The 18,409-nt window shown below is 45.4% G+C and overlaps 1 protein-coding gene across 1 annotated transcript in view; it reads left to right on the top strand.

Annotated features, from left to right (window-relative positions):
- Window positions 1-10,712: 10,712 nt before the first annotated feature.
- mrps18a (mitochondrial ribosomal protein S18A) overlaps window positions 10,713-18,409 on the top strand; it is a 72,803-nt gene continuing 65,106 nt past the window's right edge. The window contains exons 1-2 of the mRNA XM_067985175.1: window positions 10,713-10,896; window positions 17,951-17,982. Of these exons, the coding sequence (XP_067841276.1) occupies window positions 10,743-10,896; window positions 17,951-17,982 (186 nt within the window). The 5' untranslated portion in view covers window positions 10,713-10,742. The remainder of the gene's footprint in view (window positions 10,897-17,950; window positions 17,983-18,409) is intronic.

Raw genomic sequence — 18,409 nt, 5'->3', positions numbered from 1 at the left:
CACATTTCAGCAATTCTGATCTTTATTGTAGTCATATATTAAGGTTTTGAATCCAACTTTTCTTCTGTGCACATTGTACCCTTCACTCTTCCCCACAACTCATAACTAAAGCTTGTGAGGCAACTGACTTTGATGCCTCAACAGTGGTGACAACAGCTTGCACTTATAGTGAAACAACCCAACAAGTGGAGAACGGGCATCCAAATAGAAACTGGGGGAAGAGTTAGTGTGGTGGCCAAAAGAAGCATACCGACAACTGGACAACCAGGAACACTACAGACGGTTACCCGCAGATCCGACCAAAGAACACACCCACCAGCTCAACAAACTGATCAAGACCTTCGATCCAGACCTTCAAAGCATCCTACGCATTCTCATCCCACGTAATCCCCGCGTGGGAGACTTCTACTGCCTCCCAAAGATACACAAAGCCAACACACCCGGACGTCCCATCGTATCAGGCAACGGAACCCTGTGTGAGAACCTCTCTGGATACATCGAGGGCATCCTGAAACCCATCGTACAGGGAACCCCCAGCTTCTGTCGTGACACTACAGACTTCCTACAAAAACTCAGTACCCACGGACCAGTTGAACCAGGAACACTTCTCACCACGATGGACGTCTCGGCACTATACACCAGTATCCCCCACGATGACGGCATCGCTGCGACAGCATCAATACTCAACACCAACAACAGCCAATCTCCGGAAGCCATCCTACAACTCATCCGCTTCATCCTGGATCACAATGTCTTCACCTTCGATAACCAGTTCTTTACCCAAACACACGGAACAGCCATGGGGACCAAATTCGCACCCCAATACGCCAACATTTTCATGCACAAGTTCGAGCAGGACTTCTTCACTGCACAAGACCTCCAACCAACACTATACACCAGATACATCGACGACATTTTCTTTCTATGGACCCACGGCAAGGAATCACTAAAGAGACTACACGATAACATCAACAAGTTCCATCCCACCATCAAGCTCACCATGGACTACTCCTCAGAATCAGTTTCTTTCTTGGACACACGAATCTCCATCAAAGACGGGCACCTCAGCACCTCACTCTACCGCAAGCCCACGGACAACCTCACGATGCTCCACTTTTCCAGCTTCCACCCTAACCACGTCAAAGAGGCCATCCCCTATGGACAGGCCCTGCGAATACACAGGGTCTGCTCAGACGAGGAGGAACGCGATGGACACCTACAGACGCTGAAAGACGCCCTAGTAAGAACGGGATATGACGCTCGACTCATCGATCGACAGTTCCGACGGGCCACAGCAAAAAATCGCATAGACCTCCTCAGGAGACTAACACGGGACGCAACCAACAGAGTACCCTTTGTCGTCCAGTACTTCCCCGGAGCGGAGAAACTACGCCATGTTCTCCGCAGCCTTCAACATGTCATCAATGAGGACAAACACCTCGCTATGGCCATCCCCACACCTCCACTACTCGCCTTTAAACAGCCACCCAACCTCAAACAGACCATCGTTCGCAGCAAACTACCTAGCTTTCAAGAGAACAGCGTCCACGACGCCACACAACCCTGCCACGGTAACCTCTGCAAGACATGCCAGATCATCGACACAGATACCACCATCACACGAGATGACACCACCCACCAGGTGCATGGTTCATACTCCTGTGACTCAGCCAACGTTGTCTACCTCATACGTTGCAGGAAAGGATGCCCCAGAGCATGGTACATTGGCGAGACCATGCAGACGCTGCGACAACGGATGAACGGACACCGCGCAACAATCGCCAAACAGGAGGGTTCCCTCCCAGTCGGGGAACACTTCAGCAGTCATGGACATTCATCCACCGACCTTCGGGTAAGCGTACTCCAAGGCGGCCTTCGAGACACACGACAACGCAAAATCGTCGAGCAGAAATTGATAGCCAAGTTCCGCACCCATGAGGACGGCCTCAACCGGGATCTTGGGTTCATGTCACGCTACACGTTACCCCACCAGCGAACAAATGTTATCTGTTTTTAATATAATGGGTCATTTGCTGGCTCTCTCTGCCTTCCGGATGTTTCTGCCTCTCTCTGTGTTTTTTTTTCTCTGTTTTTTTTCCCTGTTTGTTTTTTTGTTGAATGTGTATTCGGAGGTTCTGCAGGTAACACCTCTCTGTCTGAACACGGTGATTGCCTTGGCAACGGGCAGTTGCAGGGGCAGTCTGTAAACACCATGTATTATTGTTCAATATGTATAAATGCGTAGGCTTCAAGGAGATCTTGAAACATTTGCCTGAGGAAGGAGAAAATCTCCGAAAGCTTGTGAATTTAAAATAAAATTGCTGGACTATAACTTGGTGTTGTAAAATTGTTTACAATTGTCAACCCCAGTCCATCACCGGCATCTCCACATCAAAAGTATAGGGCCAGAGGAGAGGGAGTTGGGAGTTAGGGAGAGCGTTGTGAAAGAGCTCAGAGGTATTGCTAATACTGAACAACCTGGTTGCCAGTTGCAGCCCTCCTCAACAACAACAACAACAATTTACATTTATACAGCGCCATTAACATAATAAAACGTCCCAAGGCGTTTCACAGAAGAGTTATCAAACAAAATTTGACACCAAGCCACATAGGGAAAGATTACGATAGGTGACCAAAAGCTCGGACAAAGAAGTAGGTTTTAAGGAATGTCTTAAAGGAGAGAGAGGGAGAGAGGTGGAGAGGTTTAGGGAGGAAATTCCAGCGCTTAGGGCCGAGGCAGCGAATGGTGGGGCGATGAAAATCGGAGATGCGGAAGGGATCCTCCCGTTCTACTGTCGCCCTTCGCAGACTGTGTTGGAGTTTCTTCTAAACCACAGTGAAAATACAGGCTTATCGAGGCTCTCATTTTTCCACTTGCATTCACTGGTTCATTTTTGAGAGACACCCTTATTATGCGGTTTCAGCAACATTCATTTCAGTGAGTTTACAGTCGATGCCACTGTTGTTTTCACAAAGAAAGCTCCCGGTTTCCACCGGGTTAACCACTGAGAGAAGCAGCGACAGCAACTTAAAATTAGCCTCAGCACCCGTGGGCAAGGGTGGGAGGAAAAACAAACTATCAGCTAAGGGTTCCTGCTCCTCCCGTCGGCCAGATGGAAAGTGTGCGCGTGTGTGCGGATGTTGGGTGAGGAAAGGACCTCGCCCTGGCTGTGATGTGCTCTCCACAGCCCCTGGCGACACACCGCCGACACACACACACACATTGTCCAGCTCACGCGCGATGAATGGGGACTCGGGTGAGAGAGCCCGAGGAGGGCAAGTTACTAAATAAAGCTAAGGGCCCAAAAGAAAGCTGCCTTGGTTGGTTCTCTTGAGACTTAAGGTGAGTTTTAACTGTAAAAGGCTACTTAGGCCACCAGCTTTGTTCTTTATTACACAGAGGCTTGACTCCCGTGACACTGCTCTGTTTAGCTGGATTAAGCCTAATGTCTAAGGTTATCCTCAACTACAATGGCTTCCTTCTTTTCCAGAATGACGGATAGAAACAAAAAGTGTAGGATTACCCAGCAATCAAAGTTGGCTTAAGCCACAGACACGAAACATTTATTGCTGTGAAAGTACTTCACATCACTTTTCTTGGTAAGAACCAGACCCTCTTGGACAACTTAACAAATTGCAGGGGCGGATGGGAGGGAGGTGGGGCGTTGGGATATGTCAAGGTGTCAGGCCATATGTGCTTAAAGGAATACTACAGAGCAAAACTCTACCATTCACCATATTCTCGAGGTTTTCGTCTCTACCTATGGAACGATCTTAAAAGCTTGTTTTTTTTTTATGTTCAAATCTCTGCTTTAAAACTCACAATGTGATATATGACCTCCCAATTGGAGAACATTGTTTTTTTTTTGTTGAACGTGAAGCGTAACATTTATGGGGTTGGAATCAGTAATAAATCGTTTATATGCAATTGCTTTGTCCACCATTTTAATACATTAACGCGTTAATTATAACATTACAGAGCACGATTTCAACTCCTTATCTTTTAACGTAGTCTCCTGCTTCCCCTCCTCCTCTGCCCCTCGCAGCCTAAAGCAATGTGCAGGGGCTTGAGGGGAGGGGTCGGAGGGATTCTTCCTATAAGGCCAATATGGGTTGAGCTAAGAAATAAAAAAGGGGCAGTCACACTACGAGGAGTGTACTATAGACCACCGAATAGCGAAAGGGAGATAGAAGAACAAATATGTAGGCAAATTTCTGAGTGCAAAAATAAGAGGGCAATAATAGTAGGGGACTTCAACTACCCTATCATCAACTGGGATTCAAACAGTGTGAGGGGCACAGAGGGCGCAAAATTCTTGATCAGTGTCCAGAAGAACTTTTTTAGCCAGTACGTGACAAGCCCAACAAAAGGGGATGCAATTCCAGATTTAGTCCTGGGAAATAAAGATGGGCAAGTGGGTGAAGTGACAGTGGGTGACCATATTGGGAATAGTGACCACAATTCAGTTAGTTTTAGCATTATGGAAAAGGACAGAGTTAAATCAGGAGCAAATGTTTTAAATTGGGAGAAGGCAAATTTTACAGAACTCAGAGGTGATTTGGCAGAAGTGGACTGGACACAACTACTTGAGGAGAAATCAGTGGCAAGCCAGTGGGAGGCACTAAAAAGTGAAATTCTACAGGTAAAATGCAGTCACGTCCCCTCAAAGAAAAAGGGTGGCACTGCCAAATTTAGAGCCCCCTGATGTCTTGAAGTATACAGGGCAAGATAAAGCAGAAAAAGAAAGCTTATGACTGTCACAGAAAACTAAATACTGCAGAAAGCCTAGAGGAGTATAGAAAGTACAGGGATGATGTAAAAAAGGAAATAAGGAAAGCAAAAAGAGGGCATGAGAAAATATTAGCTAGAAAGATTAAAGAAAACCCAAAGATGATTTATCAGTACATTAAGAACAAGAGGATAGCTATGGAAAAGGTGGGACCTATCAGGGATGATAAGGGTAACTTGTGTGTAGAAGCAGAGGATGTGGGTAGGGTTTTAAATAATATTTTGTCTCCGTATTCACAAAGGAAAGGGATGGTCTGGACGTAGTAGTTAAAGAGGAGAGGTGTGAAATATTGGATAAGGTAAACATAACGAGAGAGGAAGTACGAGAGGGACTGGAATCCTTGAAAGTTAATAAGTCACCAGGGCCGGATGGATTGTTTCCTAGGCTATTGAAGGAAGCCAGGGAGGAAATAGCGGATGCTCTGAGGATCATTTTCCAATCCTCACTAGATACAGGGGAGGTACTGGAGGATTGGAAGACTGCAAACGTATTACCATTGTTTAAAAAGGGTACAAGGGAAAGGCCGAACAATTATAGGCCGGTCAGTCTTACCTCGGTGGTGGGCAAACTATTAGAATCAATAGGATAAATTTGGAAAGGCATGGTTTAATCAGGGATAGTCAGCATGGATTTGTTCAGGGAAGGTCATGCCTTACAAATCTGATTGAATTCTTGGAGGATTGATGAGGGTAGTGTAATGGATGTTGTCTACATGGATTTTAGTAAGGCATTTGACAAAATCCCACATGACAGACTGGTCAGAAAGGTAGGGGGCATGATTGGCAAATTTGCAGACAACACAAAAATTTGCCGTGTAGTTGATAGTGAAGAGGATAGATGTAGACTTCAAGAAGATATCAATGGGTTGGTGGAGTGGGCGGAAAAGTGGCAAAGGGAGTTCAACCCGGAGAAGTGTGAGGTAATGCACTTAGGGAGGGCAAACAGTAGAAGGGAATATGCAGTAAACGAGAATATATTGAGAGGGGTCGAGGAAGTAAGAGACCTTGGAGTGCATGTGCGCAGGTGCCTGAAGGTGGCAGTACAGGTAGATCAGGTTGTGAAGAAGGCACATGGAATGCTCTCAGTTATTAGCTGAGGTATAGAATACAAAAGCAGGGATGTAATGATGGAACTGTATAAAACGCTGGTAAGGCCACAGCTGGAGTATTGTGCACAGTTCTGGTCACCACATTACAGGAAGGACGTAATTGCTCTGGAGAGAGTGCAGAGAAGATTTACAAGAATGTTGCCAGGGCTTGAAAATTGTAGCTACGTGGAGAGATTGGATAGGCTGGGGTTGTTTTCCTTGGAGCAGAGGAGGCTGAGGGGAGACTTGATTGAGGTGTATAAAATTATGAGGGGCCCAGATAGAGTAGACAGGAAGTACCTGTTTCCCCTAGCGGAGAGAGTTCAAGAACTAGAGGACATATATTTAAGCTGATTGGCAGAAGGATTAGAGGGGACATGAGGAAAAACTTTTTACCCAGAGGGTGGTGGGTGTATGGAATTCGCTGCCCAAATTGGTGGAAAAGCTTTTTTACCCAGAGAGTAGTTATGATCTGGAATGTGCTGCCTGAAAGGGTGGTGGAAGCAGATTCAATTGTGGCTTTCAAAACGGAATTGGATAAATACCTGAAGGAAAAAAATTTGCAGGGCTACGGCGAAAGAGTGGGGGAATGGGACTAAATGGATTGCTCTTACAAAGAGTCAGCATGGGCTCGATGGGCCAAATGGCCTCCTTCTGTGCTGTAACCATTCTATGATTCTATGATTCTATGAGGCCAAAGTGATAAAGCGTCCCACTTCCATCTGAGGTTTAGTTGAGATTCACCAGTCACTGCATGGTAAGTTTTAACAGAAAGAAGTTCCCTCCAGTTAAATTTTTAAAGGTTTTTGCAGGGCTGTGTTTCCAGATTGATGATTTAACTTGCCATGTTATTTTTTTTCTCTCTTTCCCCCTCTCCCAAATGCACTGACTCCTGCTCAGGATACATATGAACATATCAAATTGACCAGCAGGAAATTACCATCTGGTACGTCAAGCCTGCCCCCCCACCATGATGGCCAGAGCATCATGACTAAACACTTCTTCCCTCCCCCCACCCCCGCCCCTCTGCTTTCCCCTCTCTTCCACCACCCCGCCCCAACCCCGCCTCCGCAGCCATGTAATCTCCTGGGAGAAGCAAAAAGCCCAACAAGAGAGGAGGCAGTTCTAGACTTAGTTTTAGGGAATGAAGCTGGACAAGTAGAAGGAGTATCAGTGGGGAAGCATTTTGGTGGTAGTGTTCATAATTCAGTTAGATTTAGCGTAGTTATGCAAATTCACAAAGATGGACCAGGAGTAAAAGTTCTCAATTTAGGAAAGGCCAATTTTACTAAGCTGAGATGTGATTTAGCAAAAGTGGACTGGAAACAGCTACTTGAAGATAAATCAGTGTCAGAGCAGTGGGAGGCATTCAAGAAAGAGATAGCAAGGGTTCAGAGCAAATATGTTCCCATGAAGAAAAAGGGTGGAACTCCCAACTCTAGAGCCCCCTGGATGTCAAGGACCCTACAGGGTAGGATTAGGCAAAAAAGGGAAGCTTATGTCAGATACCCAGAGCTCAATACTGCAGAAAGCCTAGAGGAGTATAAAAAGTGCAGGGGTGAAATTAAAAAAGAAATTAAGAAAGCAAAGAGAGGGCATGAAAAAATATTGGCAAGTTAAATCAAGGAAAACCCAAAGATGTTTTATAAATACATAAAAAGCAAGAGGATAACTAAAGAAAGAGTAGAACCTATTAGAGACCAAAAAGGCATCCTATGTGTGGAGGCAGAGGGCGTGGGGATGGTTCTTAATGAATATTTTGCGTCTGTCTTCACAAAACAGGGGGAACGATACAGACATTGTAGTTAAGGAGGGAGAGTGTGAAATATTGAAAAGGATAAACATAGTGAGAGAGGAAATATTAAGGGGTTTAGCATCTTTGAAAGTAGATAAATTGCCAGGCCCGGATGAAATGTATCCCAGGCTGTTAAGAGAAGCAAGGGAGGAAATAGCGAAGGCTCTGACCATCATTTTCCAATCCACTCTGGCTACAGGCATGGTGCCGGAGGATTGGAGGACTGCTAACATTGTACCATTGTTCAAAAATGGAGAAATTACAGGTCAGTCGGCCTAACCTGATTGGCAAATTATTGGAAAAATTTCTGAGGGACGGTATTAATCGTTATTTAGAAAGGCACAGATTAATCAAGGACAGTAGGCATGGATTTGTTAAGGGAAGGTCAGTCTGACTAACTTGATTGAATTTTTTGAGGAGGTAACAAGGAGAGTCAGTAAGGGTAGCAAATTTGTTGTAGTCTACATGGATTTTAGCAAGGCTTTTGACAAGGTCCCACATGACAGACTGGTGAGAAAAGTAAAAGCCCATGGGATCCAAGGGGAGTGGCAAGTTGGATCCAAAATTGGCTCAGTGCCAGGAAGCAAATGTAATGGTCGACGGGAAAGCTTTTTCCAGTTGGGTTCTGCAGGGCTCAGTACTAGGTCCCTTGCTTTTTATTGGTTATATCAATGATTTAGATTTAAATGTAGGGGGCTTGATTAAGAAGTTTGCAGATGACACAAAAATTGACCATGTGGTAGATAGTGAGGAAGGAAGCTATAGACTGCAGGAAGATATCAATCGACTGGTGAGGTGGGCAGAAAAGTGGCAAATGGAATTCAATCGTGAGAAGTGTAAGGTAATGCATTTGGGGAGGGCAAACAAGGTAAGGAAATACAGAATAAATGGTAGGATACTGAGAGGTGTAGAGGAACAGAGGGACCTTGGAGTGCATGTTCACAGATCCCCAAAGGTAGCAGGATGGTAGATAAGGTAGTTAACAATGTATATGAGATACTTTCCTTTATTAGCCGAGGCATAGAATATAAGAGCAGGGATGTTATGCTGGAACTGTATAAAACACTAGTTGGGCCACAGCTAGAGTACTGCGTACAGTTCTGGTCACCACATTACAGGAAAGATGTGATTGCACTAGACGGTACAGAGGATATTTATGAGGATATTGCCATTACTGGAGAATTTTAGCTATGAGGAAAGATTGGATAGGCTGGGGTTGTTTTCTTTGAAACAAAGGAGGCTGAAGGGAGATTTAATTGAGGTGTATAAAATTATAAGGGACTTAGATAGAGTAGATAGGAAGGATCTATTTCCCTTAGCAGAGAGGTCAATAACCAAGGGGCATAGATTTAAACTAATTGGTGGAAGGATTAGAGGGGAGCTGAGGAGAATTTTTTTCACCAGAGGATGGTGAGGGTCTGGAACTCACTGCCTGAAAGGGTGGTAGAGGCAGAAACCCTCATTGCATTTAAAAAATACTTGGATATGCACTTGAACTGCTACGGGCCAAGTGCTGGAAAGTGGGATTATGATGGATAGCCCTTTTCTGCTGGCACAGTACGATGGGCTGAATGGCCTCCTGCTGTGCCATAAATTTCTATGATTCTATGAAAAAAAAGTGAAAAAAACCAGGGCCAATAAAGGAAATAGGTGTTATAGTACCACAGTTGCCTACGCCCTCTGGTCGTCCAGTCTTCATCTGTCAGCCTTGACAGTGAGTCCTTGCATCATGGAGGGCATCTGTGTCAATTGATCATTATTATCATTAGTGTCAGCTGTGGCTTAGTTAGTAGCACTTTCGCCTCTGTGTCAGAAGGTCATGGCTCTAAGTCCCACTCGAGAGACTTGAGCACATAATCTAAGCTCCAATCCTGTGAAGTACTGAGTGAGTGCTGCACTGTCGGAGGTACCATCTTTCAGAAGAGCCATTAAACCGAGGCCCCGGCTGCCCTCTCAGGTGCATGTAAAATATCCCATGGCACTATTTCGAAGAAAAGCAGGGACGTTCTCCTTCAGGGAAGTACTACTTCAAAAGAACTTCATTGACTGTAAAGACCTTTGGGAAAGTCCTGAGGTTGTGAAAGGCACTGTACAGATACAAGTCTTTATTTATTTTTCTTTTATGTGATTCCAGTCTCACACTATGCACTTGGCTCATAATGCCGTCTGAAGTGACTTTGCAAAAAAACCCTTAGCTGCCAAAGCAAATAGGGATGGGCAATTTTCTAGCATTGCCAGAGCCACCCACATACTGAGAATGAATTAAAAATAATGCTGTCACTCATTTTAAATTGAAAATGTCACTTATTTTGACATATGTCGTTCATCGAAAATAATGCTACATTTATTAGCGACCGTGAAGGAGAGGACAGCACATTCACTTCCTCGTTAATGTTCATGGCAGAAAATGAACTCACCGCTCAGAACAGTAGCGATGTTTGAGTACATGCAATTGATGTGAATGCGTATTTAAAGTCACTTATTGCATAAAATACTTTCCCTATGCTGGCAGCTCCGGAATCATTTAAATTACAAACCGATTGAATCAAGTTAATAAGTAGGGCTTGCCCTCTATCAGCTCCTTGGATCATTTTTGACTAGAAAACATTGACAAACAGGCCACACCCAAAATGTCAACTCCTCTGTTCTCTCCAGAGGCTGTCGGATTCCAGCGTTTCCTTTTGGTTTGATGACTAAACTGACCAAAGAGGTTTTAAGATGTCCCACGATACAGAGAAATTCGTTATTAAGGTTTTCAATTAATTTTCATCATCAACAGAGAAAAATATCACAACTTTCTGCCCCATCGCCCTCTTGTTCAGTTTTGGATTTGGCAATGGGATAACGATCCTACTATAAAGGACTGTGTTTTACCATAAAATGCACGGGGAAAAAAAATTAAAGATGTGTAATTTTTAATGTAAATAGTGCAGAATTGACTGCTGTAAAATCCTCTTCAGTCACGTGTTCCCGCTCCAACCTTTCCCGCCTTTTGTTTTGAATCTGAGTGACAGCCGGAACCGGAAGGGGCGGGGCCGGGGCCGGGAATCATCCTCCGCTCTGCTTGAAGATGGCGGCGGCGGTCCGGAGTTTGCTGGCCGTTAGCCGCGCGCCTACGGCTCCCTGTCTCTGGGTCTCCGCTCAGCGCTTTTTACTAGACGCTGTCAAAGGGAAGCGGCTGCAGCTCGCACCGGGGCTGGTGCCGGCCCGAGGACTGAGAGAAAGTGAGTGTGAGGAGGCCGGGAGCACGGGGCACGGCACGGCGTGTGAGGGCGAGGGGCGGGGTCCTGTCTTTGATTGACGGCGGGTTGGGGCGGGGCCCTGTCTTTGATTGACAGCGGGTTGGGGCGGGGCCCTGTCTTTGATTGACGGCGGGTTGGGGCGGGGCCCTGTCTTTGATTGACAGCGGGTTGGGGCGGGGCCCTGTCTTTGATTGACAGCGGTTTAGGGCGGGGCCCTGTCTTTGATTGACAGCGGGTTGGGACGGGGCCCTGTCTTTGATTGACAGCGGGTTGGGGCGGGGCCCTGCCTTTGATTGACAGCGGGTTGGGGCGGGGCCCTGCCTTTGATTGACAGCGGGTTGGGGCGGGGCCCTGCCTTTGATTGACAGCGGGTTGGGGCGGGGCCCTGTCTTTGATTGACAGCGGGTTGGGGCGGGGCCCTGTCTTTGATTGACAGCGGGTTGGGGCGGGGCCCTGTCTTTGATTGACAGCGGGTTGGGGCGGGGCCCTGTCTTTGATTGACAGCGGGTTGGGGCGGGGCCCTGTCTTTGATTGACAGTGGGTTGGGGCGGGGCCCTGTCTTTGATTGCCAGCGGGTTGGGGCGGGGCCCTGTCTTTGATTGACAGCGGGTTGGGGCGGGGCCCTGTCTTTGATTGACAGCGGGTTGGGGCGGGGCCCTGTCTTTGATTGACAGCGGGTTGGGGCGGGGCCCTGTCTTTGATTGACAGCGGGTTGGGGCGGGGCCCTGTCTTTGATCGCCGGCGGGGCCCTGTCTTTGATCGCCGGCGGGGCCCTGTCTTTGATCGCCGGCGGGGCCCTGTCTTTGATCGCCGGCGGGGCCCTGTCTTTGATCGCCGGCGGGGCCCTGTCTTTGATCGCCGGCGGGGCCCTGTCTTTGATTGACAGCGGGTTGGGGCGGGGCCCTGTCTTTGATTGATTGACAGCGGGTTGGGGCGGCTGCGCGCCCTGCTGCCCCCTTTGTTGGATGATGTGGAGATGCCGGTGATGGACTGGGGTGGACAAATGTAAGGAATCTTACAACACCAGGTTATAGTCCAACAAATTTATTTTAAAATCACAAGCTTTCGGAGATTATCTCCTTCGTCAGATGAATGAATGAAAAGGTTCTCAAATCGCATATCTTATACTATGTTGGGACAGCATCACACCAATCAAAAGGTGTCGTTGTTATTCAAACAGGCCAGTCACAGAGAACAGCACGTCCCAGTACACTAGATATACATTGTGTCTATTACACATGCAGGCAGAAAGAAACTCAAAATGGCAGAGAGAGAGAGAGAGAGAATTTTTAAAGAAATTGTTGGACGGAGATGGGGCGGAGCTTCTCTTTGATTGACATGTCTGGGTGGAGCTTGTTTTTTTCGGCTCCTCCCCTTACCTCTCAGACCCCCCCAGTTTTCCATCAAAACTGGTGGGGGAACGAGTATGTATTTGATGGAAAAACAGAAAAAGCTGCGGAAGCTCAGCAAGCGAGGCAGCATCAGTGTAGATCAGTTAACTCTCTCCACGGATGCTGCCTCACTTGCTGAGCTCCAGCATTTTCTGTTTGAGAACCATCGAACCACAGAAAAGATACAGCACAGAAGGGGGCCATTCGGCCCATCATGTCCGCGCCGGCTCGAAGAACAATCAGGTGCCCATTCTAATCCTACCTTCCAGCACCCGGTCCGTAGCCCTGCAGCTTACAGCATTTTAGGTGCAGGTCCAGGTACTTTTTAAAAGAGTTGAGGGTCCCTGCCTCTACCACCAATTTGGGCAGCAAATTCCATACACCCACCACCCTCTGGGTAAAAAAGTTTTTCCTCGTCCCCTCTAATCCTTCCGCCAATCAACTTAAATATATGTCCTCTAGTTCTTGAACTCTCCGCTAGGGGAAACATACTTCCTGTCTACTCTAGGCCCCTCATAATTTTGTACACCTCAATCAAGTCACCCCTCAGCCTCCAAGGAAAACAACCCCAGCCTGTCCAATCTCTCCTCGTAGCTGCAATTTTCAAGTCCTGGCAACATTCTTGTAAATCTTCTCTGCACTCTCTCCAGAGCAATTACGTCCTTCCTGTAATGTGGTGACCAGAACTGCGCACAATACTCCAGCTGTGGCCTTACCAGCATTTTATACAGTTCCATCATTACATCCCTGCTTTTGTATTCTATACCTCGGCTAATAACGGAGAGCATTCCATGTGCCTTCTTCACAACCTTATCTACCTGTACTGCCACCTTCAGGGACCTATGCACATGCACTCCAAGGTCTCTTACTTCCTCGACCCCTCTCAATATATTCCCTTTTACTGTTTGCCCTCCCTAAGTGCATTACCTCACACTTCTCCGGGTTGAACTCCATTTGACACTTTTCCACCCACTCCACCAACCCATTGATATCATCTTGGAGTCTACAGCTACCCTCTTCGCTATCCTCTTCTCTATCAACTACACGGCCAATTTTTGTGTTGTCTGCAAATTTGCCAATCATGCCCCCTACATTCAAGTCCAAATCATTAATATATACCACAAGCAGCAAGGGATCCAACACTGAGCCCTGTGATACACCACTGGAAATGGATTTCCATTCGCAAAGACATCCAACGAATTTTACCCTTTGTTTCCTGTTACTGAGCCAATTTTGGATCCAATTCGCCACATTTCCCTGTAAGGCTTTTACCTTTCTGACCAGTCTGCCATGTGGGACCTTGTCAAATGCCTTATTAAAATCCATGTAGACAACATCCACTGCACTACCCTCATCAATCCTCCTTGTCACTTCCTCAAAGAATTCAATCAGATTTGTAAGACATGACCTTCCCTGAACAAATCCATGCTGACTATCCCTGATTAAACCATGCCTTTCCAAGTGACAGTTTATTCTATCTTTAAGTATTGATTCTAATAGTTTGCCCACCACCGAGGTAAGACTGACCGGCCTATAATTGTTCGGCCTTTTCCCCCGTACCCTCTTTAAACAATGGTAATACGTTTGCAGTCTTCCAGTCTTCTGGTACCACCCCTGTATCTAGTGAGGATTGGAAAATGATCATGAGAGCATCTGCTATTTCCTCCCTAGCTTCCTTCAGTAGCCCAGGAAACAATCCATCCGGCCCTGGTGACTTATTAACTTTCAAGGATTCCAGTCCCTCTAGTACTTCCTCTCTCGTTATGTTTACCTTATCCAATATTTCACACCTCTCTTTAACTACTACGTCCGGATCATCCCTTTCCTTTGTGAATAAGGAGACAAAATATTATTTAAAACCCTACCCACATCCTCTGCTTCTACACACAAATTACCCTTATCATCCCTGATAGGTCCTCCCTTTTCCTTAGCTATCCTCTTGTTCTTAATGTACTGATAAAACATCTTTGGGTTTTCTTTAATCTTACTGGCTAATATTTTTTCATGCCCTCTCTTTGCTTTCCTTATTTCCTTTTTTACGTCATCCCTGTACTTTCTATACTCCTCTAGGCTTTCTGCAGTATTTAGTTTTCTGTGACAGTCATAAGCTTTCTTTTTCTGCTTCATCTTGCCCTGTATACTTCTAGACATAAGAACATAAGAAATAGGAGCAGGAGTAGGCCAATCGGCCCCTTGAGCCTGCTCCGCCATTCAATAAGATCATGGCTGATGTGATCCTAACCTCAAATTTAAAATCATGTCAAATTTCCTGCCCACTCCCCGTAACCCCTAATTCCCTTTACTTCTAGCAAACTGTCTATTTCTGTTTTAAATTTATTTAATGATGTAGCTTCCACAGCTTCCTGGGGCAGCAAATTCCACAGACATCAGGGGGCTCTAAATTTGGCAGTGCCACCCTTTTTCTTTGAGGGGATGTGACTGCATTGTACCTGTAGAAATTCACTTTTTAGTGCCTCCCACTGGCTTGCCACTGATTTCTCCTCAAGTAGTTGTGTCCAGTCCACTTCTGCCAAATCACCTCTGAGTTCTGTAAAATTTGCCTTCCCCCCCAATTTAAAACAGTTACTCCTGATTTAACTCTGTCCTTTTCCATAATAATGCTAAAACTAACTGAATTGTGGTCACTATTCCCAATATGGTCACCCACTGTCACTTCACCCACTTGCCCATCTTTATTTCCCAGGACTAAATCTAGAATTGCATCCCCTTTTGTTGGGCTTGTCACGTACTGGCTAAAAAAGTTCTCCTGGACACTGATTAAGAATTTTGCGCCCTCTGTGCCCCTCACACTGTTTGAATCCCAGTTGATGTTCGGGTAGTTGAAGTCCCCTACTATTATTGCCCTCTTATTTTTGCACTCAGAAATTTGCCTACATATTTGTTCTTCTGTCTCCTTTTCACTATTCGGGGGTCTATAGTACACTCCTAGTAGTGTGACTGCCCCTTTTTTATTTCTTGGCCCAACCCATATGGCCTCGATTGATGATCCAATTAGCATATCATCCCTTCTCACAACTGTAATTGATTCTTTAACCAATAATGCTACCCCTCCCCCTCCTTTTTTATCACCCACTCTATCCTGCCTGAAAACTCTATATCCAGGGGTATTGAGCTGCCAATTATCCCCCTCTTTGAGCCAGGTTTCTGTTGTAGCAATGATATCATGCTGCCATGTGTCTGTCTGTGCCCTTAGCTCATCTGCTTTGTTTGTAATACTCCTTGCATTGAAGTTTATACTCTTTAGCCCCATCAAATTCCTATGCTGAACACTATTTAACTTTTGTTTCTTTTGCCTTTATGAGTTGCTAACTATGTCACTAACTGCTTTTCTACTTCCTGTTTCCTGGTCTGAATTTGTTCTATCTGTACCTGCCCTTTGGTTCCCATCTCCCTGCCATACTAGTTTAAACCCTCCCCAACAGAACTAGCAAATGCCTCCGTGAGGATATTTGTCCCTGTTCTGCTTGGGTGCAACCCGTCCAGCTTGTACAGGTCCCGCCTTTCCCAGAATCCGGACCAATGCCTCCGGAATTTAAACCCCTCCCTCCTACTCCATCTCTCAAGCCACACATTCATCTGGTCTGTTCTCCTATTTCTGCTCTCTCTAGCACGTGGCACTGGGAGTAATCCTGAGATTACCACCTTAGAGGTTCTGATTTTTAATTTATTTCTTAACTCCCTATATTCTGCTTGCAGGACCTCATCCCTTTTTTTACCGATGTCGTTGGTACCGATATGGACCACGACCTCTGGCTGTTCACCCTCCGCTTCAGAATGTCCTGCAGCCGCTCCGTGACATCCTTGACCCTAGCACCAGGGAGGCAACATACCATCCTGGTGCTAGGGTGATATGGTCCTATTTCAGATTTCCCGCATCCGCAGTATTTTACTTTTGATTATATATCTGATACCCTTTTTCATACTTCCTTTCCTCCCCTTGAAAATACTAAACTGTTGAAATTGGTCATTCACTTTATTTGTGTGTGTTTTTTTTTAAAGTCTTGTTTATGCCAGGTTTACCTGCATAACAAGACTGCACTTCAAAAGTAACCTATTGGTTATGAAGTGCTTTAATTATGAATTTTTTTTTTAAGGAAGCATATGGAATACCTTTTTCTTTCTGCTCTCTCTTCCTGTGTATGGGTCTTGTTGAGTCCAGGGGAATGACAGCTTTGCAAAGTAAATACAATAAATGGATATATACCTGAAAAGGAAAAAATTGCAGGACTCTGGGGAAAGAGCAAGGAAGTGGGACTAATTGGACAATTCTTTCAAAGACCAGGCACGATGGGCCTCCTTCTGTATCATTCTATAGCTCCTTTAACGTAGAATAATGTCCCAAGAATTAAGTAGGATTGCATAGTGGAGATGGATAGATAATCTGGATTGTGGGAGATTAAAGGAGTAAGATAGAGCTCTGGACAGAATGAGTTATATGTGATCTGTGCAAGCAGCAGGTTTGATGGGCTGAATGGTCTTTTCTCATTCCATCATTTCTTATGTCAAGTTATAGAACTGTGTCTATTTTTCAGAGTGATACATAGCATAGTTCCAGGGTTATCATTATTATTGCTAGAATCCCCTGCTACAGCCTATCTTTTAATGAAGCTGTGCTAGCAATTGTGCAAAAGCTAGCAAAACCCTGTCATGGTCATGATACTGTGTGATGGAAGAATATTGGGAGCACAGTGACACTATATTATTGGACAACAAGATGATGAGGGATGCTGCTGTGATGACTGCAGAATTGTCTCTAGGTTTTGGTAAAGTGTAATGATGGGTGTGTGGAACCTTTATACTGTGTCCACTTCAAATGTGAAAACTACCCAGCAATACAATGATTGATTCTCTCCTTCCAAATTTGGATTATGCCTGAATGGGCCATTTGAGCTAGGGTTAAGTACTGGTGGTTACAGACCTGGCACTGGTAGATGGCAAAGGTTTTGGGGGTGGGGGGGGGGGAAATGAGTTCAGAATTGGTGATACAGGATGCAAGGCAAGCCAGCAACAGGCTGGACTTGTACAACTACTAGTGGCAGGTTCAAGAGTAGCATAGTCTGAGGACTGGGAGCAGGTTAGTACAAGGCTTGGAGAAACTCAGAAAACGAGGGGCAAGAAAACATCTGAAATAGAGGGAACATATCCTCACAAAAAAAATCTGTTCTTGAAGGTTTTTCTTAATGTTTCAATCAACCTTTCATCTGTGTACGAGCTTGATCATGTCAAGAGAAGTTTAACAGACATATGTAAACGGGTGTGAAGAGAAGGCCTTTTGCTTTGGGTCTATAAAAAACAGGGCATAACCTTAACATTAGAGCTAGGCCATTGAGGGGTATTGTCAGGAAACACTTCTTCATACAAGGAGTAGTGGAAATCTGGAATTCTCTTCCCCCAAAGAGGCAATTGAAAATTTCAAACCAGTGATTGATAGATTTTTGTTAGAAAAGGGTATTGAGGGATGTGGAACCAAGGAGGGTAAATAGAGTGAAGATACAGATCAGCCATGATCTAATTGAATTGGTGGAACAGGCTCGAGGGGCTGAATGGCCTACTCCTGTAGAGGTAGTTTCTGTACAGTAGATATTGGTTTTTAAACATTGCCTTTTGTTTTCTTTGCTTTACAGTTATAAGGGTCCAGGATGGACAGACCATAACGGTGAGTACGGCAACCTCAGTGTCTCTCATCCAGTCTAAAAATGTGCTATAACTGATCAGCGCAGCCAACCATACACTGAAGAAAGGATCAGTCACTAAAACTATCAACGTCTGAGTATAATATCGAGCTTTGGGGGAGGAGCAAGTTGTGCATTTTCTTTTAGGTTGACAACCCTAGGTGAAGGGTCAAGTCTTTTTATTGCAGATTGAGATTGTTCTCCTTAGAGCAGAGAAGGTTAAGGGGGGATTTGATCGAGGTGCTTAAAATCATGAAGGGTTTGATAGAGTAAATAAGGGGAAGCTGTTTCCAGCGGCAGAAGGGTCGGTAACCAGAGGGCACAGAGTTAAGGTAATTGGCAAAAGAACCAGATGCAAGGAAAAAAAAATTTACCCAGCGAGTTATTATGATCTGGAATGCGCTGCCTGAA

Source organism: Heptranchias perlo, chromosome 5 (genome assembly GCF_035084215.1).
Source record: "Heptranchias perlo isolate sHepPer1 chromosome 5, sHepPer1.hap1, whole genome shotgun sequence".
NCBI lineage: Eukaryota > Metazoa > Chordata > Chondrichthyes > Hexanchiformes > Hexanchidae > Heptranchias > Heptranchias perlo.
This window is presented reverse-complemented; position numbering and strand designations above follow the sequence as displayed.